General features: G+C 42.5%; 1 protein-coding gene across 4 annotated transcripts in view; it reads right to left on the bottom strand.

Moving 5' to 3' along the window:
• The window catches only part of HERC2 (HECT and RLD domain containing E3 ubiquitin protein ligase 2), a 207605-nt gene that overhangs the window by 71445 nt on the left and 109132 nt on the right, over window positions 1-27028 (bottom strand). For all 4 annotated transcript variants that reach the window (XM_063698424.1, XM_031002065.3, XM_031002064.3 and 1 more), the window contains 12 exons: window positions 22774-22916; window positions 18704-18971; window positions 18470-18606; window positions 17789-17887; window positions 14896-15064; window positions 14673-14798; window positions 12752-12860; window positions 12506-12645; window positions 8236-8426; window positions 7419-7524; window positions 7245-7336; window positions 2853-3028 (listed from right to left, as the gene is read on the bottom strand). In XM_063698424.1, the coding sequence (XP_063554494.1) occupies window positions 2853-3028; window positions 7245-7336; window positions 7419-7524; window positions 8236-8426; window positions 12506-12645; window positions 12752-12860; window positions 14673-14798; window positions 14896-15064; window positions 17789-17887; window positions 18470-18606; window positions 18704-18971; window positions 22774-22916 (1756 nt within the window). The remainder of the gene's footprint in view (window positions 1-2852; window positions 3029-7244; window positions 7337-7418; window positions 7525-8235; window positions 8427-12505; window positions 12646-12751; window positions 12861-14672; window positions 14799-14895; window positions 15065-17788; window positions 17888-18469; window positions 18607-18703; window positions 18972-22773; window positions 22917-27028) is intronic.

The raw sequence follows: 27028 nt of genomic DNA on the forward strand, positions 1-27028 counted from the left end.
AGATGCCCAAAGGCACCAGACGGCTTCCAGACAGGTATCACTTTGTTCACACATTATATACTAATAAATATTTATTTTAAGGGTTCAAAATTTCATGTTTTGGAATAAAAGTGGAAAACTCTTTCATCCAATACTAGGCACAAGTGAGCAAGCATAAGCACAAAATATTGAAATATCTTGTGATACATTTTTACTTAAAAATATGTATGGGGACCAGGCACAGTAGCTCACACCTGTAATCCTAGCACTTTGGGAGGCCGAGGTGGGCAGATTCCTTGAGCCCAGGAGTTGGAGACCAGCCTGGGCAACACGGTGAAACCTCATTTCTACAAAAAAAATACAAAAAATTAGCCAGGTGTGGTAGCACACACCTGTAATCCCAGCTACTTGGGAGGCTGAGGTGGGAGAATCACTTGAGCCCGGGAGGCAGAGGTTGCAGTGAGCTGAGATCATACCACTGCGATCCAGCCTGGGCAACAGAATGAGACCCTATCTCAAAATATATATATATTTTCCATACACACATATATATACACACATATATGTATGCATGTATGTATGGGAAACCAGGACTGATATTCAAGATATTTAATGTCTGGCACCATGTAAGTATCAATCAGCCAGAGTGGAGGCCAGCTGTACGTGGTCAGTGTGGGAACATCCCAGTTGGGTGGCAGCCCTGTAGAAGGAGACTGCCTGGGCCACTGACTCATTCTGAAGTTATTAGCTAATTAAGAAGATCTTACCAGAACAAAACCCATTACAATCAAATATCTAGCTTTTCTTTTGACAATATATTCAATTACACAAAAATCTGATCAATGAGTAAAGCTCAAAACATTTTTGGTTATTCCACATATACAATATATGTATTAATAATTTCATGGCCAGGCGCAGTGGCTCACGCCTGTAATCCCAGCACTTTGGGAGGCTGAGGCAGGCGGATTACGAGGTCAGGAGATCGAGACCATCCTGGCTAACACGGTGAAAGCCCGTCTCTACTAAAAATATAAAAAAATTAGCCGGGCATGGCGGCGTGCACCTGTAGTCCCAGCTACTCGGGAGGCTGAGGCAGGAGAATGGCGTGAACCCAGGAAGCGGAGCTTGCAGCGAGCCGAGATTGCACCACTGCACTCCAGCCTAGGTGACGGAGCAAGACTCCATCTCAAAAAATAAATAAATAATAATTTTATTTGTCCAATTCATTTTAGTAGCTACTGAGTAAGAAAATGCTAATCTATAATCCTTTTATTAAAAATCCCAATGACTTCCTTATTTAAGTGAGCTTTTATTGTCCCTATTTAATTAATATCTACAGATGCAATCAGTTTGAACTATAGCATATAGTATAACATATATTCTAGATAAGGTAATGTTATAGATACTATTTTCTTTTCAACTTCTACACAAAGTTTCTGAAATAAAACAGGACAGAATCCAAAGCCAAGATCACAGAGCCCTAGAATAACCTGATTTATTACCAGAACTGCTACCCCCCACTTCTGTCTATATAACGTGCTCAACAGCGGCACAGGGCAGTGCTCTGTTGTCTCCTCATGTCAACGCTGCAGAGTACTTAGAGCACAGGGTGTCTTGGTCAACAGAGTTTAGCCAGCACTGGCGGCTTGCCTCCTGTGCCTGTCTGGAGGGCCCCGGTCACACTAGCAATCCAAAGAGCCTTGGGAATGTTAACAACATATCCATTTATTTTGCATACCCTTTGACTTAGCAATTTCACTTTCAGCAATTTATCTAGGAAAATACAACTTCTATGAGGACACTGATTATCCTCCATTGTTATTATCCACTATTATCCACTGTTTGCTGCTGGGATGGTAAACAAGGCTTAGAGCAGCCCCTGCAAATGCAAGTTCTAGATACATGCCCTGGGAAATGCACAAGCATGCAAAAACTTCGCAGATATCATTCTCCTCTGGTATGCTGTCTTCCCTATCAGAAACGCCCTTGCCTGTCCACTTTGTTTCAGTAATTCTGACTTCTGTATGTATGGCCTGGGGGGAAGTTTTCCTTGTCCTGACAGATCAATGCTCCAATGCAGACTCTCAAGGCTGCATGCACTTCTTCCTGCCTCTTACCAAAGCCCTAATAGCACACTGATGCATGTGTTTGTCTTGTTTTATTTTGCATGTTCATCACAGTGTTCCCAGTACACATAACTGGGAATGGCCCACAGTAGGCATTCAAAAGATGTTGAATGAATAAATACAACAACAGTCATCATCGCAGTGCTCAGATAAAATAAGGAATTGAGTGAGTAAATGAGAACAGTCATAAGATGAAATACTGCACTCAAAAATTACAGGACTGAAGACTAATCATATGGAAATTCTAGCGATAGACAATAGTGATGGTTGCACAAAAATATGAATGTACTTAATGCCACTGAATTGTACACTTAAAATGGTAAACAATATATATATTTCACCATAATAAAAAATAAATATATTTTTTAAAGTTAATGATAAAATACTTAGTAAAAAGAGCTTTAAAATATACCACACAACTTCCGTAGGACAATACATTTAGTAACAGAAAAAAAGGAAAACTACAAAGATATATACCAAAATAGTAACAGTGATATTTTAGGTAGAGATATTAAACATTTTCATTTCCCTCTTTTAATGGTATTTTTCTAAATATAATGTGTTTCCACATTAAACACTTTATTTTTTAAAAAATACAATTTTTGGAAACAACTGTAATTTACCATTCGTGTGGACATAAAATGACTCTCAGTATGAGACACATTCTAATTAAATGTTTCCTTTCAAAAGTGAGGATCCAGGAATGCAGCGGGAGGTAAGTGAGCACCTGTAACAAATGGTTCTCACCTTCCGCTGTTGCCTTTCTCATCCTCCTCCTCTTCATTATCCGAAGCTAAGAAAGGAACTGCAGCCAAATCTTCCTCTTCTGCACGGATCCGTCCCAGCAGGATGAGACCATGGATTTTACAATCGATTCCTGAGCTCCTGCACTGCTTTATAGCAATTTCAATATACCTGTGATACTAGACACAAAAACCATGATCTATAGACTCTGTAGAATCAAGCATATTAGATCCTCTAACTGGAGAACGGGATGTGTGAGACACGAACATGTACACACGGTTAGAGCTCCTTTACTTCAGTTCTGGAAATACCAACTGAGTTACTCAAAGTTAATGCAGCCACATCTGAGTAATGTTTACTTCAAAAGAAGTGGTCAACTCATCAAGATGTCTACCTGAGGCATGAGACACTCACTGATTTTCTTCCTAAAATTTTTAAATAGGATAACAGCCTTACTGAATGACTGCAAACTCTTCTGTCTTAGAGCTTTCTTGAACCAAGATGCTTTAACTAAGGAAGATATTAAATGTCAGGTAGTAACAGACCTTTCATCGTTTTTAAAACGTAAAACATATTTGAATATACACAAATCAGAACAAATAGTACAAAGAACTCCATGACTCCATGCCCCAGCTCAACAGTTACCAACATGTGACCAATCTTGTTCAGATATGGATTATCATTAAAAAATTCTAGGCATTATGCTGTTTCAAAACTTCAGTATATATCACTGAATTAAGGAGGTCTGGTTTTTTTTTTGTTTTTTTTTTTTTGAGATGGAATCTTGCTTGTTGCCCAGGCTGGAGTGCAGTGGTGCAATCTTGGCTCATTGCAACCTCTGCCTCCCGGGTTCAAGCGATTCTCCAACCTCAGCCTCCTGAGTACCTGGGACCACAGGCGCTTGCCACCACACCCGGCTAATTTTTTGTATTTTTAGTAGAGACAAGGTTTCACCATGTTGGCTAGGCTGGTCTTGAACTTCTGACCTCAGGTGATCCACCTGCCTCAGCTTCCCAAAGTGCTGGGATTACAGGAGTGAGCCACCGCGCCTGGCCAGAATTACAGAATTTTTTGAAAAACATATCTGCATTGCTATTATCATAGCACAAACAATAACTCCCATATCACCCAATATGCTACAGTGATCAAACTTTTCTGATTATGTCATGTCATTTTATTGTTGCCTCATTCAAATCAGAACACAAGCAAGACCCAACCTTCCTCTGTTCTAACTTTGCCATGCATTTAGTGGAGCTGGTCTACTTGTCCTGCAAATGTCCCACACCCCATGTGGCCGACTGCATGCCTGCTGTGGTACTGACAACATTCCTCCATCACTGTATTTCATGTGAATGAAGAGGGATGCGTCTGGAAGCACACATTAACAATTACTTTTTATTGCCTAAACGACCTGCTCAAACCTCAAGATCTACCATTTCAGAGGAAATACAGCTTGACCACCACCATAGGGATGCAAAAGCCAAGTTGAGAATATGAAGAATGCTACAGGAAACAATTACTCAGTTTTTTTTTTTCTTTAGCAAGAAAAAAAACCAAGAGTGACTTAAGTGTAGTGTAGAATGCAAACATCATCTGAATCAGAAACTGCAAAAGGACATTTACAAGATAATTAGGAAAATCTGAACACTGACTGGATATTATATGACATTAAAGAGTAATTGTTGGCTGGGCACGGTGGCTCACGCCTATAATCCCAGCACTTTGGGAGGCCGAGGCAGGCAGATCACGAAATCAGGAAATTGAGACCATCCTCGCTAACGGTGAAACCCCGTCTCTACTAAAAATACAAAAACAAAATTAGCCAGGCATGGTGGCAGGCGCCTATAGTCCCAGCTACTCGGGAGGCTGAGGCAGGAGAATGGAGTGAACCCGGGAGATAGAGCTTGCAGTGAGCTGAGATCACACCACTGCACTCCAGCCTGGGTGACAGAGTGAGACTCCGTCTCAAAAAAAAAAAAAAAAAGAGTACTTGTTAGAGGTGTGATAATGGTACCAAGGTTATATTTTGTTAAGCCCTGTCAGAGATGAATATTGAAGCAAGTGCTCCTGAAATAAGATCATGACTAGGACTTGCTGAGGCAGGGGAGTAAGGTGGGAGGGAGAAAGTGAAACATGACTGGCAAAATGTTGATAAATGTTGAAGCTGGGTGACAGGTTTGTGAGGGTTCCAGCATACTTTCTATTTTTGTTTACATGTTAGAAAAAACCCGGCTGGGTGCGGTGCCTCATGCCTGTAAATCCCAGCACTTTGGGAGGCCAAGGTGGGCGGATCACCTGAGGTCAGGAGTTCGAGACCAGCCTGGCCAACATGACAAAACCCCGTCTCTACTAAAAATACAAAAATTAGCTGGGTGAGGTGGTGGGCACCTGTAATCCCAGCTACTCGGAAGCCTGCGGCAGGAGAATCACTTGAACCCAGGAGGTGGTGGTTGCGGTAAGCTGAGATCTGCCACTGCACTCCAGCCTGGGCGACAGAGTGAGACTCAGTCTCAAAAAAAAGAAAAGAAAATTCCCATAACAAACTATTTGTACAGCAAAGGCCATGCTTAAGATGCAGTGGCTCCACAGGAATGGTACAGTCTAGTTCTTTGGTCAGCTGGGGGCATGCAGGTTAGGTCAGGAGTTTTCCATTTACCTGCAATGCTTCGTATTTCTCATGTACATGACATACACTAAGTATCACAGGATGAATGGTTTTGAATTGAAAATTTCTTGGATTAAAGATATCTTTTACGAATGATAATCTCCGTTGTTGATTTAATTACTTAGTTTCTGGTTTGGCTAAAGTAAAAATATCCTCTGAACTATATAACTAAGGCACTCTATAGGCTGTATTCGGTTACACTGCAATAAGTTACCAGTAAAATGCATTAAAACTCAAGATTAATTTTTTCAGATAAATTCAATATTATCTTTCATTTTTATAGTTTGCCAATTTCTTCACTTATTAGCACCACTGGTATTGGCTATAATGAATCAGTGTATTATGAAATAGTTCCATGACATTCCAGAATAAATGGTAACTACTGTGAATGTACTACGTATTTCAAAATAGCTAAAAGAGAGGATTTTAAATGTTCTCACCACAAAAAAGTGATAAATATTTGAGGTGATGGATACATTATTTAGCATGATTTGATCATTCTACAAAGTATACATGTAACAAAACATCACAGTGTTCTCCAAAAATAAATACAAATTATTACAAATTACTATTTGGTTAAAACTAAAATAAAACTTTTTAAAAAAATGAATGGTTAACTACATTTAATAATTAAAAAATAAACTCTTCAGTTATAAACTTTAAATGAATACAAAAATCAACTATTTGATATTTTTATCTATCAGTATAATTAGTCTACACCAGACAACAGTATAGGCAGTACAAAAATATCTTTCTTTTCCTTTTTTTTTTTTTTTTTTTTTTTTTTGAGACAAGAGTCTGGCTCTGTCGCCCAGGCTGGAGTGCTGGAGTGCAGTGGCACAATCTCGGCTCACTGCAAGCTCCGCCTCCCGGGTTCATGCCATTCTCCTGCCTCAGCCTCCCAAGTAGCTGGGACTACAGGTGCCCACCACTACGCCCGGCTAATTTTTTGTATTTTTTTTTTAGTAGAGACGGGGTTTAACTGTGTTAGCCAGGATGGTCTCGATCTCCTAAGCTCATGATCTGCCCGCCTCAGCCTCCCAGAGTGCTGGGATTACAGGCGTGAGCCACCGCGCCCGGCCAACAAAAATATCTTAATTTGTCTTATTTTACATATATTTAATGTATTAAAAATCATGCTGACATCCTATATGGAAAGGTTTACTGAAAATTTGAGAGAGAGAGAGAATTGCTGATCTGTAGTATGTGGGTACTGTTTAAAAGAACCTTCAATGATTCTTTCAAACTTTTCCAGAGATAAACTTAGACTCATTTTGAAAGTTGCCTTATTAACCAAAAAATTGCCACTCCGTGACAAGTTCAGCACTTGATGCCAACAGGTGTGACGACAAAAAAGCAACTTCAGCGTCACATATATGGTCAGGAAAACCACCAGAAACTAAGAGATATTTAATGAAAACCGAAGTGTTCAGATGCAATCAGCAACCTAAAATGCCTGATGACAACTTTTGCTAGGAGCAGTTACCAAGTATACCTCTGCTACCAAAGAGAGTGAGAATGAAATCTGTTTCCTTTTCAAGCTGAACTGATAAGCAGCAAATTCAGCTGTACAAAATAAGTTGTATCTTTTAAAGTGTCAAAATTTAAAACAGATAGAACCAATTATTTAAACGGGGAAAAACTGGGCTCAATGCTAGTATAGAAATGGCCAAGTCACCTCCCTTGTCATCTGTAAATCATCCAAATGGAACACTAACATAGCTACTTACCTCTGTGCAGTCATTCAGAAGGGGCACTGTGGTGTCAGAAGGGTTAATATTGATTGTCTTTAGTTCAATAAGGTTATTCAGGGAATTTCCACCTAGGAAAAAATGGGTAAAGAATCAAACAAAGGCGTCTTTATTATAGAAGGTACTTCTTTTTAGGTAAACTAACTGAATTACCTGACACTACAACCAGGGACGGCATGTAGCTACTGTCAGCAGGATCTACGATCATTTTTAATCTATGAACAAGAACATCTGGGAAAATCTCCAAACGAATCCAGTGCTTTAGAAAAACAAAAAAACCACATTCTCAGTTAGCAAAATTCAGCTATATTTTAGCTACTACAATAGTATCGTTGAAGCTTGAATCTACATGAGATTTTTTCAATATAAAATGTAGCATGAGAGAGAATTTTCCCTCACCCTGGCAGCAACAAGAATATTCTACGCCACTCTTTGATTGTTAGAGAAAAGTCTCACTCTAAGACCCAGAAACCATGTATCTATATACTCCTGGCCTAGGGTGGTCCTTTTACCCACCAAGTGAGTGACAGAAAACACTAGAGTCGAGATGGAGAAAGGCCCTGTCCTAAAGTCTGACCTGTGTGCCCACAAGGTGCCTCCACGCGTTGGTATAATCACAACAGCACTCCAATGTGCAACACAAATTTGCTAGACTATACTAGAAAAATTTCTAACCAGAAGCAAATCTGAATTCATACATTCTATGCAGGAGAGGAGGAAAAAAAGCCTGACCACATCCTCTATCAAGTGGTCAGTTAGATCTATTACTCGTGTTGGTTAAAATCTCTGACAATAAAATTGGATGGTATATAACTCTAACTTTGAAATAACTTATAAATTAAAACATAACGTGAGTACTGACAGGTGCTATCAGCAAAACTTTGCAGGCTGCTCAAAGTTCATTTTGAAAATGTACAAGGCAAAACCATCTGTGTGAAAGTGCCCGCTGCTGTGCCCCATTAGATGCTACCTTTCCTTGCGACCCCGATGACTGCCAGCAGGGCTCGCTGCCGTCAATGAGACGGGATGCCTGGTTCACGGAGGACGACACATTCAGGCTCTTCACCATGCGGGACCAGCTGTCCAGCAGCATGCCTGGCTGGCTGCTGTGGCAACGCTTCAGCTGTTTTCCAGAACGGCCACAAAATACCGCAGACTGACCTATTTCATGATAGTCAAAAAGAGAATTAACCCTTGCTGAACTGGGGAGAAACATCATGATCAAGAATATTACATAGTAAGGAGCTTCTTAAAGAAAAATAGAAAGTTTCAAACTGAAAGGAGTTAATAAATGCCACAAATGGCTTCCCTAGTCAAGATATAATTACACCAATTTATGAGATGAAGTCCACATAATGCTATGATTTATTCTACTAAAACCTCCCAGGGAAAAACAGCAGATTAATATATTTCCAAAGAAAACAAAATAAGCTGTGGGAAAAGTTCAATAACAGCACTCACAAAAACCATTCTTATTAAAAATGCTTTTATAAATACAAGGCAAAAAGTAAATTGTAAAGTGCTTCCACTTCCATTAATGGCAAATCTGGAATTCAACTGGCATTCCCCATCAAAGACAACTAGTAAAGCCAGACAAAACACTCAAAAATAAATAAATTCTCTTCGAACTATCAGAATTCAGGAGAAAATAAAGAATTACAAGGTCAGAACCGCAGGAAGACCCGAGGCAAATGGAGGTGTCAAAGATGACGCACACCACGGATCAGAGGCTGCTGTTCCCTGATGGCATCACCAGGTTCCAAGCAAAGTCCCTGAGACGACACATAGCATTTTGACAGCCTCGTAAAGGGAAGGGAAAGGAATGGGGTCCAGAAAGACCAGGAAGGCTGAGGATGCTACAGAAATACAACCCACACTTGGAACCCCAACAGGAAATACCCCAAAAGTCAGAGTGAACTATGAAGGGTTTTTGGGTTTCCCTTTTTTTTTTTTTTTTCCAACAGATTGCAACTCAGCATAAAATCATCTCAATCAATGAATGCTGATTAAGGTAAGCCCAGATAGTCACTAACCTTTACCAAGTAGCTCGCAGAACAACCTTCTCTCCTCCATTCCTTGGAGAACAATAACATCTTAGCCTCAAAATGAGTCAAGAAATAACTTTTTAAATACAATGTCCAGTACATAATGACACATGAAGAGGCAAGAAAATATGACTAAAAATTACCAGAAATGATAGGACAGAAACAGACCCACAAGGGCTCCATATATTAGAGTTAGAAGACACAGACTTTAATATAATAAATATGCTTACTGTGTTCAAAAAGATAATATTTCAGCAGAGAACCAAAAACTACTGAAAATAAAATAGAAAGACTAGAACTGATAAATCCAATAATTAAAATTAAGAACTTAATGAGTAAGTTTAGAACACACTGAACTCAGCTGAAGAGAAAGTAAAAATATCTGGAATGAAGAACTGAGGAACAAAAGTTTAGAAAACATAACAAGAAGGTAAAAGATCTGCAGGACAGAGGTTAGGCCTAACACAAATGAAAGAAGAGTCCCCCAAAAAAGATAGAAAAGAGAATAGAGCAGAGGCAACATGTGAGGAAATACTGAAAGACAGAATTTTCCAAAACAGACAACAGATATCATGCCCCAGAAGCCCTACCAACCCCAAGAAAGATAAACATCTCCATGCACATGTAAAATCTGTGCAAGATGAAAACAAAAAGACTCTCTGAAAAGCAGACGAAGGAAAAATAAAATGAACCACAATTAGACTTCCATCCAACTTCAGGAGAAATAATATAAACCAAATTGCAATGGAATACTATTTTTAAAGTGCTGAAAGAAAACACCTAGCAAAAAGACTTTTCAAAAATAAAGGAGAAATAAAGACATTTTCAGACATACAAAAATAGATAATTTGTAACCCACAAAGACACATTTTAAAAAATATTAAGGGGTATCTTCAGGCAGGAGAAAAACAGTATAGATGGAAAATTAAAGAGGAAGAAAAAAGTGGAGAGAAATTACAAAGTATGCAGAAAAATCGAAATGAATATTGACTACATAAAATCATCACATGCCCCACATGTATTGTTTGATCCTTTGACCTTTTTTTTTTTTTTTTGAGACAGAATCTCCCTCTGTCACCCAGGCTGGAGTACAGTGGCACGATCTCGGCTCACTGCAAGCTCCACATCCTGGGTTCACGCCATTCTCCCGCCTCAGCCTCCCGAGTAGCTGGGACTATAGGCGCCCGCCACCACGCCCGGCTAATTTTTTGTATTTTTAGTACAGACGAGGTTTCACCGTGTTAGCCAGGATGGTCTCGATCTCCTGACCTCGTGATCCACCCGCCTCGGCCTCCCAAAGTGCTGGGATTACAGGTGTGGATCACAAGGTCAGGAGATCGAGACCATCCTGGCTAACACGGTGAAACCCCACCTCTACTAAAAATACAAAAAATTAGCCGGGCGTGGTGGCAGGCGCCTGTAGTCGCAGCTATTTGGGAGGCTGAAGCGGGAGAATGGCATGAACCCGGGAAGCGGAGCTTGCAGTGAGCCGAGATCACGCGCCACTGCACTCCAGCCTGGGCGACAGAGCGAGACTCCGTCTCAAAAAAACAAAACAAAACAAAACAAAACAAAAAAACAGGCATGAGTCACTGCGCCTGGCCAATCCTTTGACATTTTTTGGAACTTGTGTTTGAGCATATGACCCACTTAGCATATGACTGGATTTTATGAACATTTTCTGTGTGCATAAAAGAATGTCTTCTATAGTTCTGTTAGATATGTATTTATATAAAATGTATAAAATTTTGGCTGGATGCAGTGGCTCATGCATGTAACCCCAGCACTTTGGGAGACTGAGGTGGGTGGATCACCTGAGGTCAGGAGTTCAAGAGCAGCCTGGCCAACATGGTGAAATCTCACCTCTACTAAAAATACAAAAATTAGCCAGGCATGGTGGTGGGAGCCTGTAATCCCAGCTACTCGGGAGGCTGATGCAGGAGAATTGCTTGAGCCCGGGAGGTGTCAGTTACAGTGAGCCAGGATCGCGCCACTGCACTCCAGCCTGGGCAACAGAGTGAGACTCCGTCTCAAAAAAAAAAAAAAAAATTAAAATATGTTAAGAACATATAAATCAGAATGAAGATAAATGATCTTAAAGAGAACTAAGGTTTTTGCATTGTTTAGGTGGAGAATATACTAATAATAGATTTAAATGAGTTAAAAATAGATGTTATAATTAATATCTTCAGTAACTACTAAAACTAAAAATGTATATAACATATGCACTCCTTATATTCAGAGTGAGACTCTGTCTCAAAAAAATAATAATTAAAAAACAAATAGAAAAGTTAGCTGAGCGTGGTGGCTCAGGCCTGTAATCCCAGCTACTCAGGAGGCTGAGACAGGAGAATTGCTTGAACCTAGGAGGCGGAGGTTGCACTGAGCCAAGATCGTGCCACTGCAGTCCAGCCTGGGCGACAGACTGAGACTCTGTCTCACAAAGAAAAAAAGTGATATATGCATACAGTGGAATATTATTCAGCCATTAAAAAGGATGACGTTCTGACACATGCTACAAATATGGATGAAGCTTAAAGACATTACGCTAAACACAAAAGGATAAATCTTACATGGTTCCACCTAGATGAGATGTCTGGAGTGGTCATATTCATAGAGACCAAAGTTAGACTCAAGGTTACCAGGGTTGGGGTAAGGGGAAGTAGGGCAGTTAAATTCCTTAATGGGTACAGAGTTTCTGATCGGAGTGGTGAAAAGTTTTGGTAAGAGAAAGTTGTGATGGTTGTGCAACACTGTACTTAAGGTACTTAATACCCTGAATTATAAACTTAGAAAATGACTAAGTGGCTAATTTTAAGTTAAATATATTTTGCCACAATGAAAAATACAATAAAAGGTATATAAATTAAAAAACTCACTCTCCATCTAACCAATTCCACATGCCATGCAACTAAACACTTACTAGTTTCTTGAGATTCTTTTAATGTTTCTTTATGGAAAAACAAGCAAACAAGCCTAGTTATTCTAATTCTTCCCCGACACCCCGTCCTGATTTTTTTAAAAAGCCAGCCAGTCATCAGCGGGCAGGACCGTCACTTCCGTCTCACTGTACTCACTCTACAGAATTACCGTATACATAGGAACCTTAAAATAACAAATTCCAATACACTGTGGTCCACAATAAGTATTTCATTAATATTTGGTGGAAGAAAGAATATAAACATTCTGCCATACCTGGTTCATTTATTCTGCCAAATGTATGCCTGGTATTGTGTTTTTTGGTCTTGAAACACGTTTCACAAAAATCAAAGTCATCACAGTTTCTGCATTTGAATCTGGATCCATTGATAGGAAACATCTGACATCCATCACACCTATTTGTAAAATAGCAACTGAGTTAAGAAAGGTCATTTATTAAACTTAATTCAACAGAAAACCATTCGTCCCAAAGCAAATCTAGCAACCATAAAAATAACTCACGTAACCCCAGGATGAATACTGGGTACCAACTCCATTTCTGACAGCAACCCAGTCCAGTGAGACTGCTGGGGAAAGTCGACAATGATATCTTTTCCATTGGCACTGAAAGCTAGGACAGAACAGAAATCACCTGATCCATCTTCCTCTTCACCAATAAAAACCTGAACTTAAAACTGCACCTAACCATGTCATACTACATTGTAGTTATTTGTTTTTTACAAAGAGTCTATCTTTTAGAGATAGGTACTAAAATGCTTATGGATGAAATAATACATGATGTCAGCGCCTGGTTTCAAAATAATCACAAGAAGGGAGCATGAATAATTTTGGCCGTGAGGCGACAATCGTTAAAGCCAGGTAATGAGCACATGGAGGTTCATTGCAAACTACTTTCCTTACTTTTGCATTAGGTTTAAAATAGGACATTTTGGTTTTTAATTACACCAAGTCAACAATTCCATACAATACCTTTGGTATCTCAGGGAATAAAAACCACATTAATAATGTGAAGACTTCTTTCGTCCTTTGATAAGAGCAACGTGTCACTCAAAACAAAGAAACCAAATTCTTATTTTTAAAATTTGTCTTGTTTTGATTTGCAAATATTTTAACAATCTCTTAAGCAAAGAAAAATGTTTAAAGTAAAATATTAAATAATCCACTTGTTCTTATGTAACATGAGAAGCTCTAGGAACCTCTCACCACTGGGGAACCACCAACTGTGGCCATTTTCTAAGCGATTTGATGAAAAGAGAGGCTTCCACAAGGTTCAAACGAACAAACAAACAATCTCTTTATGGCATCAAGAGTTTATAAAACTATACACATACTTATTTCTCATGCAACTGTTAAAACGGACATAGTATACCTTTCAAAGTGTGCCACGGATTTGATTTGGAATCTCAATAGTATCATATTAAATATAATCTGAGAATTGTTCCCAGTTTCTAATTCCCATCATTAGCACATTTCCATTTCTTAAATTCAGTCCTAAATTTTTATACAGCATGAAAAAGAGCCAGGCATGGTGGCTCACGCCTGTAATCCCAACACTTTCGGAGGCTGAGGTGGGCGGATCAATAGGTACGGAGTTCGAGACCGCCTGGCCAACATGGTGAAACCCCATCTCTATGAAAAATACAAAAATTATCCAGGCATGGTGGTGGGCACCTGTAATCCCAGCTACTCTGGAGGCTGAGACAGGAGAATTGCTTAAACCCGGGGGCAGAGGTTGCAGTGAGTCGAGATGGCGCCACTGCACTCCAGCCTGGTCAGGGGAGGAGAAAGAAAAAGCAGTCCTGACAGTCAGGAGCTGGCCTGTTAATGCCAATGTTAGAACATTTCACAGAACAACTGACAGGACAAGTTTACAGAACACGAACATCAGGTAAGGCCACTCTGAGACTGATGAATCAAGGCACAACCAAAACCCCTACTTAACCATGTGTGATGAAAGTCAAGTCTAATCCAAACCACAAACAACCACACAGTCCCCTATCCTGGTGATATGAATGACAGCTTCCTTACCAATCATGACGTTAGCATGGCTCCGTTCTTTCTGCCTGCTAGGTAAATTTATTAAGACATCCTGTCTTAGAATTACCCCTGCTTTCTCGACCCCTCCCCCAAATACCCAACATAAACTTCATTAGTCCTTGCTCACTCCCTCTGATGGAGACACCCATTCCCCAAGGTGTGTGTTCTCCTGTACTGCAATGAGTTAATATTAATAAATCTGATTGTTTCACTGCAGGTGAGTTCCTCTGTGGCCTTTGGCAGAAGGCACTGACAAGCAAAGGAACACTCTATCTTTCTTCAACACTTGTTTTCTTTTCTGTGTGCTTGAACAAAAAGAAATACTAAGTACACATGCGTTAATGAAAAGTTAACATCAGGAATTTTATTACCCAGATAATATTACCTTTCACAACCCCCACACTCTGATGAGTCACAGATCCCCATTTGTATTTTGGTGTGGTGACAGAGGCTTTGACCCGCACTTTATCACCAATCTTGATGTGAGAAGAAGAACTTGGTGGAGGATAGCCTACAGATTTCAATAACAAATTATTATAATCAGTATTGATTTAAGGGAATTTTGTCTCTAAGAAAAAACAAAAGCACTGAACAAAGAATGTGCTCACCTATAAGTTCCACATGAATGTACCTAACCCAGTAGGTGCCCCCTTTCTGCTGCCAGTCACACTGCACATTGAGATCATGCAATCCATCTCTGTCCAGCTTGATGACTTTGCCAACATCACCTTCGCACACTTCTTCATACGCTCGGCAGCATCTAACCATCATTCCCACCTAGAATTAAAATGAAATTGGAGATCCAGTCCATCATGTACACAGGTGAAATGAGCCATGATAAGTAGTATTACTCTACTCTTAATAAAGAATTCTGACTGGGCATGGTGGCTCACGTCTGTAATCCTAGCACTTTGGGAGGCTGAGGCGGGAGGATCACTTGAGCTCAGGTGTTTGAGACAAACCTGGGCAACATGGCGAAACCCACCTCTACCAAAAACACAAAAATTAGCCAGACGTGGTGGTGCATGCCTGTGGTCCGAGCTACTCGGGAGACTGAGTTGAGAGGATTGCTTGAGCCTGGAAGGTGGAGGTTACAATGAGCCAAGATCACACCACTGCACTCCAGCCTGAGTGACAAAGTGAGACCCCATCTCAAAAAAAAAAAAAAAAAAAAAATTTCATCTAGCACCCAGAGTGCATTCTAAGTATTATTTAATGATAAAGGGAACAGAAACTCTTTAGAACACTGTCTGGCTTTGTGTCTCAGGCAGGAAATATACAGGAAGAGGGTGGATCAACTTGTGTCATCAAGGAAGGGAGCTTTCAAAGATTACTGGGTTCACTCAAAAGGATTCCCTGATCATCAAAAACATAACAGTGGAAACATCACACCCTAAAAGCCAATGGATTGGTCATCATGATAATAAGGAAAACAAAGCTTCCTGGTCATCTTTATACATATCAGAACACCAAAGCATCATTCTGAAAACTGATAAAAGTCTCCCTGTATTATCAAGAGCAACCAAGATTAATAACAAAGCTTTTTTTCACAGAAGAGAATTCCAGCTAATGAACTCAGAGAAGATGAAGTTAGAAAATCACTATGGTGCAGCCCCTAATGATCTAGGGTCTAGATCATTAGTCTAGATCATTGGTCTAGATGATGACGCTAATGCCTACTGGAGCTAAGAGATGGACAATTAATACAGAATGTCATCAAGGAAGGAGCAGACTGACAAGACCTAACCCACCCAAACCTGCTTGCCTGTTGAGATGGGGCCGGAGGGAGTACATGCCTATGAAGCTTCCTGCCTGAGATTCAGCCTGGTCCAATCACCCTCCAACCCTAACTCCTATTGTATTGGAGAAACAGGGAGAGAGGAAGATGTTAGCCACAAGGAAGCCACCACCAAATGAAGACTGTAAGACATCTGGAGGACATGGTTTCAGCCACAAATAAACAGCATAAAAGGAGAGGACGGGGGAAGGAGGATTATCATGAATGTTTGTGTCCCCCCCACCAAAATTCATGAAGTCCCGACTCCTAATGCGGCAGTATTAGGAGATGGGGCCTCTAAGGAAGTCATTAAGGTAAAATCAGGTCATAAGAGTGGGCGTCTGACACAACAGGACTAAGGTCTTTATAAGAAGAGACTCCAGGATGGGCATGGTGGCTCATGCCTATAATCCCAGCACTTTGGGAGGCCAAGGCAGGCGGATCACCTGAGGTCAGGAGCTCGAGACCAGCCTGACAAAAATGAAGAAACACTGTCTCTACTAAAAATATAAAATTAGCCAGGCATGTGGTGCATGTCTGTAATCTCAGCTACTCGGGAGGCTGAGGCAGGAGAATGGCATGAACCCGGGAGGCGGAGCTTGTAGTGAGCTGAGATCACGCCACTGCACACCAGCCTGGGTGACAGAGCGAGACTCTGTCTCAAAAAAAAAAAAAAAAAAAGAAGGTAGCCACCTACAAGCCAGGAAGAGGGCCATCACCAGAAACCAGCCAAGCTGGTACCTTGATCTTGGATTTCCAGACTCCAGAACCACGAGAAATAAATGTCTGTTGTTGAAGCTGCCAGTCTATGGTACTGTGTTATAGCCAACTGAGCTAAGACAAGGGGGAACCACTCTAGGTTGGAATAGACTTCAAAGATCTATCAACCAAATGTAGATAAGGCATACAATCTTGGTTGTATCCAAGTTCAAAAACTAACCATTAAAGCCATTTCTGAGAAAACTGGAAAACTACAAGCAAGCGTTAGATATGAGATGATATTAAGGAATTATTATTTATTTTGTTAGGTAATGCTGGTAAACAGAAATGTCATTATGTTAAGATTCTTTATTAGTGATACTCACTGACATATATACAGGTGAAATGAGACGATTTGGGGGATTTTCTCTAAAATATACTAAAACAAGAGAATTAGGACAAGAAATGATTTAAAGTAGATAAAGGACTATATAAAACATAATTAGATTTTTAAAGTTTGATGGCAATGAGAATTACATAAGAAAAACAAGGAAAGGTATGTAGGAAGTGTCACAAGTGGGGCTAGTAGAAAACAGCCATCTCTGCGCCATGTCCACCGTGGACAGGCCACTTGTGCTCTCCGGCTGCCCCTGAGCCCATCTGCCCCTCTGTCCTCTGGCTACACCAGGGCAGACACAGCAGCCTCTGTCTGGGTGCCCATCCTGCTCAGCCACCCTTCACACCCTGTAGGCTTTGCACCCATCTCACCTTCTCATTGCAGCCCCACATCCCTGGACTGTGCCCTCACTCCTACCTCTTTACTGTAGTCTGCTCTTTCTCATTCCAGGGTACACAGCACCTTCTAGCGTACCATGAGCTCACTGGTCAGGTATGTCTTCCAGCACCAGAAGGCAGGCTCCCTGAGGGCAGGGGCCTCTATCCACTGATGTTTGGCATATAGGACATACTCAAATATTTGCTGAGTGAAAAACGGATCGAGGCTCCAGCTTAAGACAATTACTCACCTGAATATTCTCTCTCACATATACAGCATAATCATCATTACTCAAGAAATCAGCTCGTTTTTTGTACGTCTGGCTCTCCGTCACAACAGCACCAGTAGACTACAAGAAATAAATACATTCAAACAAAAAAACAGGAGAACGCGATAAACCTACTCAAAAAGAAATAAGTCTGTGAAATCTATAATATTAAAAAGTAGAGGATGAAATCCTTTATTTTCTCTATAAAAATCTTCATTTAAAAAAGACTAATAGCAGTAGCATAGTAGGCAGAAATGAATCTCAAAAGCTACAAGTATACAAAATTTCCAAGGCACTTCCAAATTAATCCTATGAACAATTTATTCAGGTCAGAAACTGATGTGTCAAAACATGGTATTTTAATAAAATATCTTCTAATGGCTACTAAAGATCATTAGATGTTTGAACAAGGGTCTGTTCTAAAGCTAAAAGTAATTATGATATAGAAACCCAATCATCCCTTCAGTAGTGAAACACACATCCCTTCAGCAGTGAAACACAGCTTTGTTCTGTGCCCGGCAATACCATAGGTTAGTTTTATGAAACAGTCCACAGTAGATATAGTTAATTCTTTCAAGGGACAGAGAAAGCCAAGGTGTCAGACTGTTAGAGCACTAGACGGACAGCGACCCAGGTGCGGGCGATCACATGGGAGGCACTGACCATGGAGTAGGCGGCATCATCCATGTCCTCCACCACCTCCTCGTCAGAATACTCATCGGACACTGTGTCTGCATCTGAGAGCTCCGTGACCTGTATGTCAGAGTGGTCCAGCAGCCACCCGACCAAGGCTTCCACACCTAAGAGAGGCACACACAGCACACCAGCCACTGTGAGTCAACAGCTCTGAAGCAGGAACCCACACATACACGAGCAGAGGCCAGGAAAACAAAGTACCAGGCAAGCCAGCTGCATTCCCGGAAGCACCAGTGAGAGACTTCAGGGCAAACTCGATGTTCCTTCTGGAAAATCCCATCTCCATGAGCTGCACCACGATCGGCAGAGCGGGAACGGGCGACTGCTTGCGCCTCTTCACTCTGGCAGGGCGGATGTGCTGCACGGCGACAGGCGTGGTGGCCTCACTGGAGCTGCAGTCTTCAAATCCTGGGCTCGAAGGGTGAGTGGACTCCACAGCCAAGCACTGGCACACGGCCAGTGCAGCAGCCTGGGCAGACAAGAGGGTCCTGGGAGGTTTGGGAAGTGCCCTCAGCTAGCTTACACAGTCTAGGAACACGGGGGTGATGGCCTTCTACTGTGAACTGCAGTACGCAAGTCTAGAAAGCCCGCATTCACATGTGTGTTTTTCAATGAGTTCCTAAAACATGTTAGAAAATGACAAAGCCAAGTTTCACGGTTTAATGCAGAGAAAATACGTGGGGGTAAAATAACTTGCCTGTTTCAGCAGACAGAGAGCCTACTAAATTAGCCAAGGATCAATGTCCATTAAGGAAAACTTCATTACAGCCCTAAGCGAGCAGTCACAGGGGCTTGAAGGAGCAGGGAGAAAGGCATTCCCCCTGCCTTAACCAGGCACTGTGGTGGGGGCCACAGGCACCTGTGTTTTAGACAGGCCAGAAATGCCACAGGACTCTCATGTACCATTAAACCAACCCTCAACTATTCAAGGGTTAAATAACCACAGTGAGGTTAAACAAGGTATTAAAAAGTAAGAGAAATAAAAGAGTATTAGTTGGGAAACACACTGCAATGAATCAGTGAACATCTAAACTGCCAGTCTCTGCAGCTGGGAACTCCCCACCTGCAGCCGGGAACTCCCCACCTACAGCCCAAATAGCACTTCCCTGATCTCTCTGCAACTCCCTGGTCCTCCTCCCCAGCTGCTCTCATAGCACTGACTTGCTATTTTGTTAAACGGAGCATGTGAGGAAGGAATCAGGAAGAAACCGAGGACACTGCGGAGCCCCCCGGGGCTCAGGAAGTATCAAAGCCTAGGGTTTTGCAGCGAAGTCTGGGTAACTTGGAAGTGACAGGTTTCATCCTAAAAGTTTAAAATTCAGAGCCAGATTGAGCCAAGAGGTCTGGTTCTGATAATTGAGAGTTAGGATGCACTGGACTAACCTTTGGCTGATAATAATCATGAACTCTGGATAAAATATTTTTTATAACTGCTTGAGGGCACTGGAGAACAGCTGACGCAATCAGCAATAAAACGAGTACAACCCCTGACCCTGAAAAGCCTGCAGGTAAGACGCGCATTTAGCCACAGACGGCGCACCTTCCTGCACTGCAGGGGCTGGGGTCCGGGCCTGCCAGAGCAACCAGAATGCGAGGGAAAGCCCACCTGAGAAACCACAGAGAAGCCTGCAGGTAAGACGCACATGTAACCACAGACAGCGCACCTTCCTGCACTGCAGGGGCTGGGGTCTGGGCCTGCCAGAGCAACCAGAATGCGAGGGAAAGCCCGCCTGAGAAAGAAACCACAGAGGGAAAACCACAAAATGTGAGGACGGACTACCCGCAAATCTACAGCTGAATCTAAACTGAAGCACCACTGAAGAGCCTGCGCTCGGCACAAAGGGACCGCTGGAAGGCTGCAGGGGCTCCCCAGCTGCCCAGGGCCAGGACAGCATCTGAGGCTCAAGCTCAACCAACTAGAGGTGGGGAGGAGAATGTCAAGGCTTCCAGTGACACCCAGAAGAGATTCTAAATCCTTGAGAATTAAGGATCCACAACCAGGGCTAAGGGCAAATAAAAAATCATTAGAAAGCCTGGCACCAAGCCACCTCAGGATCAAGGAGGACTGCCAGGTACTGAACTGCCTGTGAGAAGAAAACTCCCGTTTCTCCAGAGGAGGCAGAACCCAGAGCCAATACAATGTAACGTCGAAAGAATCCAGAATGAAATAAGAATTCTCACATATGTGAAGGACAACAACCAATAAGTGACTATAATCAAGGAATAAAAACTGCAAAGAGCAGCAGATCAACAGGTGGGCAGACGTTAGAATTAACAAACAAGAAATTCAACATAACTATCAGAAATATGTTTTAAAATGTACAGCAAAAGATAGATTTGGCCAGGCATGGTGGCTCACACCTGTAATCCCAGCACTTTGGGAGCCCGAGGAGGGCAGATCATGAGGTCAGGAGTTCGAGACCAGCCTGGCCAACATGGTAAAACCCCATCTCTACTAAATATACAAAAATTAGCCAGGCGTGGTGGCAGGCACCTGTAGTCCTAGCTACTCAGGAGGCTGAGGCAGGAGAATCACTTGAACCCAAGAGTCAGAGGTTGCAGTGAGCTGAGATCACGCCACTGCACTCCAGCCTGGTGACAGAGCAAGACTCCGTCAAAAAAAAAAAAAAACATAGACTTAAGGGATGAAGAAGGGAGCTGTCAGAAGAGATATAAAACTATTAAATGAGAGCCAAATGGAAATAAGAGATGTGAGAAATATAAAATAAAGTATGTCTTGGATGGACATAACAACAGATTAGGCCCAACAAAGCAAAGCATCTTGACCTTTCAAACAGATCAAGACAAACTAACCAAGCTACTAACAAGGAGAAGACTTTCTATTAAAATCGTAAAAGGAAACTCACTAACAGTGTAACAGATGTATAACAGTATTTCCAGAAAAGAACAAAAAGAGCAAGGCAGGGGGAAAAAACAATAGTCAAAAGTTTCCAAATTTGGTAGGGGAACAAAAATCAAGCCAAAGATGCAAGCAGCTTCAGCAAATTTCAAGGAGGACGGTGGGGTGGGCGGGGTGTGCCACCATTGCATACATGAGCCCAGCTTAGGGAAACTGCAGAAAACCAAAGATAATAGAAAATACGAAAAGCAACCACAGAAAAAAGACATTTCATGCAAAAGAAGAGATGAGAACAACAACTCTCCATCAGAATCCATGGAGACAAAACAGCGGAAGGTCTCTTTTTGTACAACAGTCCTTCTCAGTTCCTGAAGGATAACTCTACACAGCCTTCCAGTTGTTCACACTTGGCATCTCCCAGCATGACTGCAGGGAGCACGTGCACCACCCCACGTGCTCTCAAGTTGCTCAGCGTCTTCTTTTGATCTCTGCCAGGGAGACTGGAAACACAACCAGGCCCTTTAAAATGAACCTTCACCTTGGAGGTTCCCAGACCTGAGAAGAAGCTGGAGTTCAGAAGAGCTCATGGCCAACCTCCTCCCTTCCTGCCCACACCCGTTTCTTGCTTTCTCCCTTTGCACCCCCACCATCTTTCCAGCTCGTTCTAGGATTGGGGGAGGCCTCCCACCTGTCCAAGGCAGTGGCTGCCTCATCTGGACCCTTGCTCCCAGAAGGGCCCTGCTATCTGAGGGTTTCTGTTAGGGTATTCTGACTGCCAAACTGAGTACTGACAGTTTTATTTTTGTCTCTGATATTTTGTCCAGATTTTTAATGTATTACACAGCAAGAAAGATTTTGGAATGAACATCTCTAATCCTCTATGTTGCCAGCCATGAAAGCTCCCATCCCTCTTACACTCAATCACGTCGCTTCCTCTATGCGAACGTCCTGTAGGCCTGACCGTGTGCCTTGCTGCTGCCCTCACCTGCTCCACAGCATGGAGAGAGCGGAGAGGCTAGCGGCACCAGAGCACCCCTGAAGAGGCTCCTGAGTGAATGAAACAGACAAACGGCTGCCAGAGTCCTGACGAGCCTCTTTGAATAATTCTACTTCCTGGAAAAAGATCCCTTCATGAAGATGTGAGCATTTAACCCATGCTGCATCTAGTTAATATTTTTTAACAATTTACACAAACCCAAAATAAGGTTAAACTTCAACCCTCTCAGTCTTTAGTATTATAATGTTCTGCAGACTATGCACACACATGGTTAAACCCCAATGAATCATTAGAATTATTTGCGTACTATCATTTAACATTCAGAATAGATCCTTAAAAAAATATACATCTAGAAAAAAAGTGTTCACAATTTAGTGCTGTGGATTAAAAACTGTCAAGGCTGCATGGCTGTACCTCAAGTTCCTGTTTATCAAATATGGCCTTCACAGGAGACGGCTGGGTGGCCGAGGCCAGCAGCTGCTGCAAGAGGATCATGGGGGGCTGTGGCCCTTCAGGAGATATGTCCCCAAGGTCAGGTGATACCACTGCTCCATCATCTGAATTTAAAAACAAAATATGTGTAAGATTCTATTTTCAACTGCGAACACCAGTTTACTATTAAAGAAAATGCATTAAGCATGTTAAATCAGGTATGACTTCTGCCTCATTATGTGATAGAAAACCAAAATCTTCAAGGTTCAGACATCGAACAAAAACTAGATTCTAGGTTGGGTGCGGTGGCTCACGCGTGTAATCCCTGCACTTTGGGAGGCCAAGGTGGGCAGATCATGAGGTCAGGAGATCGAGACCATCCTGGCTAACACAGTGAAACCCCATCTCTACTAAAAATACAAAACATTAGCTGGGCATGGTGGCGGGCGCCTGTAGTCCCAGCTACTTGGGAGGCTGACACAGGAGAATGGCATGAACCTGGGAGGCGGAGCTTGCAGTGAGCCGAGATCGTGCCACTGCACTCCAGCCTGGGCGACAGACCAAGACTCAGTCTCAAAAAAAAAAATTAGCTGGGCGTGGTGGTGCGTGCCTGTAGTCCTAGCTACTCGCAAGGCTGAGGCAGGAGAACTGCTTGAACCAGGGAGTTGGAGGTTGCAGCGAGCCAATATCACACCACCATACTCCAGCCTGGTGACAGAGCGAGACTCCATCTCAAAACAAAAAAAAAAAAACTAGACTCTAAACCACTTTCACTGCCTGCTTTTGGTCTCTGTCCTTCATTAGTGCATCTGTCTCTTAGAGCCAGCAAATGCTCCTTCCCAGATTTCTGCACTTGGTCTGATTCTTTCTCTTTTTCTTGAGATGGAGCCTCACTCTGTTGCCCAGGCTGGAGTGCAGTGGCACAATCTTGGCAAACTGCAACCTCTGCCTCCTGGCTCAAGCGATTCTCCTGCATCAGCCTTCCCAGTAGCTGGGACTACAGGCACACGCCACCACGCCCAGCTAATTTTTGTATTTTTAATATAGATGGGGGTTTCACCATGTTGGCCAGGCTGGTCTTGAACTCCTGACCTCAGGTGATCCACCCGCTTCGGCATCCCAAAGTGTTGGGATTACAGGCGTAAGCCACCATGCCTGACCTACACACTCTCCTTCGTGTTCACTCACGGCTTCAGTAACCCCTGACACAGACACATCCCACGTGCATATTTCTAGCTGTAGCTTTTCCAGCTAAGCCTTGTTGAGATCATTAAGTGACCCGAATTCCAAATGTGTCATGTGCTCAGGGTGATGGCTTTTTGTCTGTTATGAGTAGCTTTAGGTGCAGCCTTTAGGACTCTGTTTGACACAGCCCCAGGGAGATCCACTGCCCTCAAGCCCACTTCACACATCTAGGTACTCATCCAGGTACTCACAGCATTTGCATGTGCTGGTTTTCTTCAGTGACAATTTCAACTAACTAGACCAGGAGCTGGAAATCTTTCTCTTAAAGGGCCAGAGAGTAAATAGTTTAGGCTGATGGGCTGTACAGTCTCTGTCCCAACTATTCAGCTCTGCCATTGCAGAGCAGAAGCATCCAGAGATGATGTGTAAACAAATGGTGTGGCTGTGTTCCCATAAAAATTTACAAAAACAGGTGCATGGCAGTTTTGTCAATCTAGCTCTGTTCGGAGTCCCTGCTCGGCCCAAAGCACAGACTTGATCATCCTGATTCAGGTCTGCTGTAACTGCTCATTGGGCTGAGTGCAGAACAGAACAGCCAATCCAATTCCCAGGCTCCAATCTCCCGATCTCTACAACTGGGAAATCTTCATGTTCCCTATAACCTCTACTATTAATTGATTCTATACTTTCAATTGATTTCTTTCATCCTCAGCAGGTTTAAAATTAATTTCATAGCATCCTCTCCTCTTAAGATTAAGAAACAAACCCACATACTCCACATTCTACTGGACTTGCATATTTTTTTCAAACGCACCACTCACTATTCTCCCCTCAATTCAAGCTTGAAACAGCAGAGTCACCTTCCACTTTTTGCTGGTTCCCCATAAAGTTATCATCTACAAGACTACACCATCACAGTGGATGGCGCCTTCCTTCCACCAGAACCTTCTTTCCCTTTTCATGCCTTCCCCCTCATCACCTGACGCAGGAGCAATTCTCCATCTCTGTCATCTCCTGTTTCAGATACTCCTATACCTTCCTAGCAGGTGTATCACCCAAAGGTCAATGCTTACCATGTGGCCCCTACCACAGCTTTCCAAGTGGGTCTCAAGTTTCACCCTGGTCTCCCAGGTACTCTGTAACAGGATGTCACCCACCCATCCAGCTTCAGCCCCACCACTCATCGACAAACCCTGAGCTCCAAGCAATGCAGAGCTGCTCAACACGCTTCCAAAGACTTGCCACTTTCACTCCTCTCCTCCTGGTCCACCACCAGCAGAGTGCTTGTCTGCTGGCATCTGTCTGCCAAAGGCTGCCTGTCCAGTGCTCAGCTGCCACTGGCTCCAGATGCCTGTGGAACCACTCACATGCCTCACCGCCTCCTGACCCCAGAGGACAAAGAGAGCCATCTGCATTCACTTCCTCTCCTCATCCAAACCCAGAGAGCAGTGATCACAGAAAAGGACTTTCCCCGAAAAGACTTAGCATAATGTCTTTCAATAGCAGGAGATCAAAAAATGTTTTTTTTCTATTAAAAGTGACACAAGCTCATTCTAGAAAACTAAATATAGACAAATATAAAGAAAATAAAGACAGCCAAATTCTACCAAAGATTACTGGGTCACTATTTCACTAAACAGATAACTATGGCATATCTATAAACGGATATACATAGCAATGTGCTTTTCTGTTTACTTATCGTTTTCATGTTTCCACGGCAATAAACATATACAGCTAGCCCTCCGTATCCATGGGTTCTGCATCCAAAGATTCAACAAACCACACATCAAAAATATTCAGAATAAAACAATTTTTTAAAATGTAATTTTAAAAAGAATAGCAATAACAACTATTTACATATCATTTATTTTATTTCATTTTTGTTTATTTTTTTTTTTTTTTTGAGACAGAGTCTCGCTCTGTCACCCAGGCTGAAGTGCAGTGACAGGATCTAGCCTCACTGCAAGCTCTGCCTCCCAAGTTCACACCACTCTCCTGCCTCAGCCTCCCAAGTAGCTGGGACTACAGGCACCTGCCACCACGCCCGGCTAATTTTTTGTATTTTTAGTAGAAATGGAGTTTCACCGTGTTAGCCAGGATGGTCTCGATCTCCTGACCTCGTGATCTGCCCGCCTTAGCCTCCCAAAGCGCTGGGATTACAGGCATGAGCCACCGCGCCCGGCCTATATATCATTTATATTTTTAAAGTATTTGGGAGGATGTACATAGGTTATATGCAAATACTACACCATTTTATAGAAGGGCCTTAAGCATTAGTGAATTCTGGTATAACTGGGGGTCTCGGAACTCATCCCCATGGATATTCAGGGAAGACTATATAAGTACCATCATTTTGAATGGCACCATGGTATCACACTGTATGGATACACAACATAAGAATAGGTATTTTGGTGTCTACAGTTTTTCACCACAAAAACAATACCAAAAAGGAGGCCATAACGACACTGTTGAATACATTATCTTTTTTTTTTTTTTTTTTGAGGCGAAGTCTCACTCTGTCGCCCAGGCTGGAGTGCAGTGGCACAATCTGCACCCTGCAATCTGCACACACTGCAACCTCCGCACCCCCGGTTCAAGTGATTCTCCTGCCTCAGCCTCCCAAGTAGCTGGGATTACAGGCGGCCACCAGTATGCCCCATTAATTTTTTTATTTATTTATTTTTTGAGACAGAGTCTTGCTCTGTCGTCCAGGCTGGAGTGCACTGGCGCCATCTCGGCTCACTGTAAGCTCCGCCTCCCGGATTCATGCCATTCTCCTGCGTCAGCCTCCCGAGTAGCTAGAACTACAGGCGTCCGCCACCGTGCCCAGCTAATGTTTTGTATTTTTAGTAGAAATGGGGTTTCACCATGTTAGCCAGGATGGTCTCTATCTCCTGACCTCGTGATCCGCCACCCGCCTCGGCCTCCCAAAGTGCAGGGATTACAGGCATGAGCCATTGTGCCCGGCTGGTGAATACATTATCTTTACATGCCTTTTCGTGTGATAAAGTCCCACAGAATGACTTGCTGGGCCAAAGTATATAAATACATA

Source organism: Gorilla gorilla, chromosome 16 (genome assembly GCF_029281585.2).
Source record: "Gorilla gorilla gorilla isolate KB3781 chromosome 16, NHGRI_mGorGor1-v2.1_pri, whole genome shotgun sequence".
Classification (NCBI taxonomy): Eukaryota; Metazoa; Chordata; class Mammalia; order Primates; family Hominidae; genus Gorilla; species Gorilla gorilla.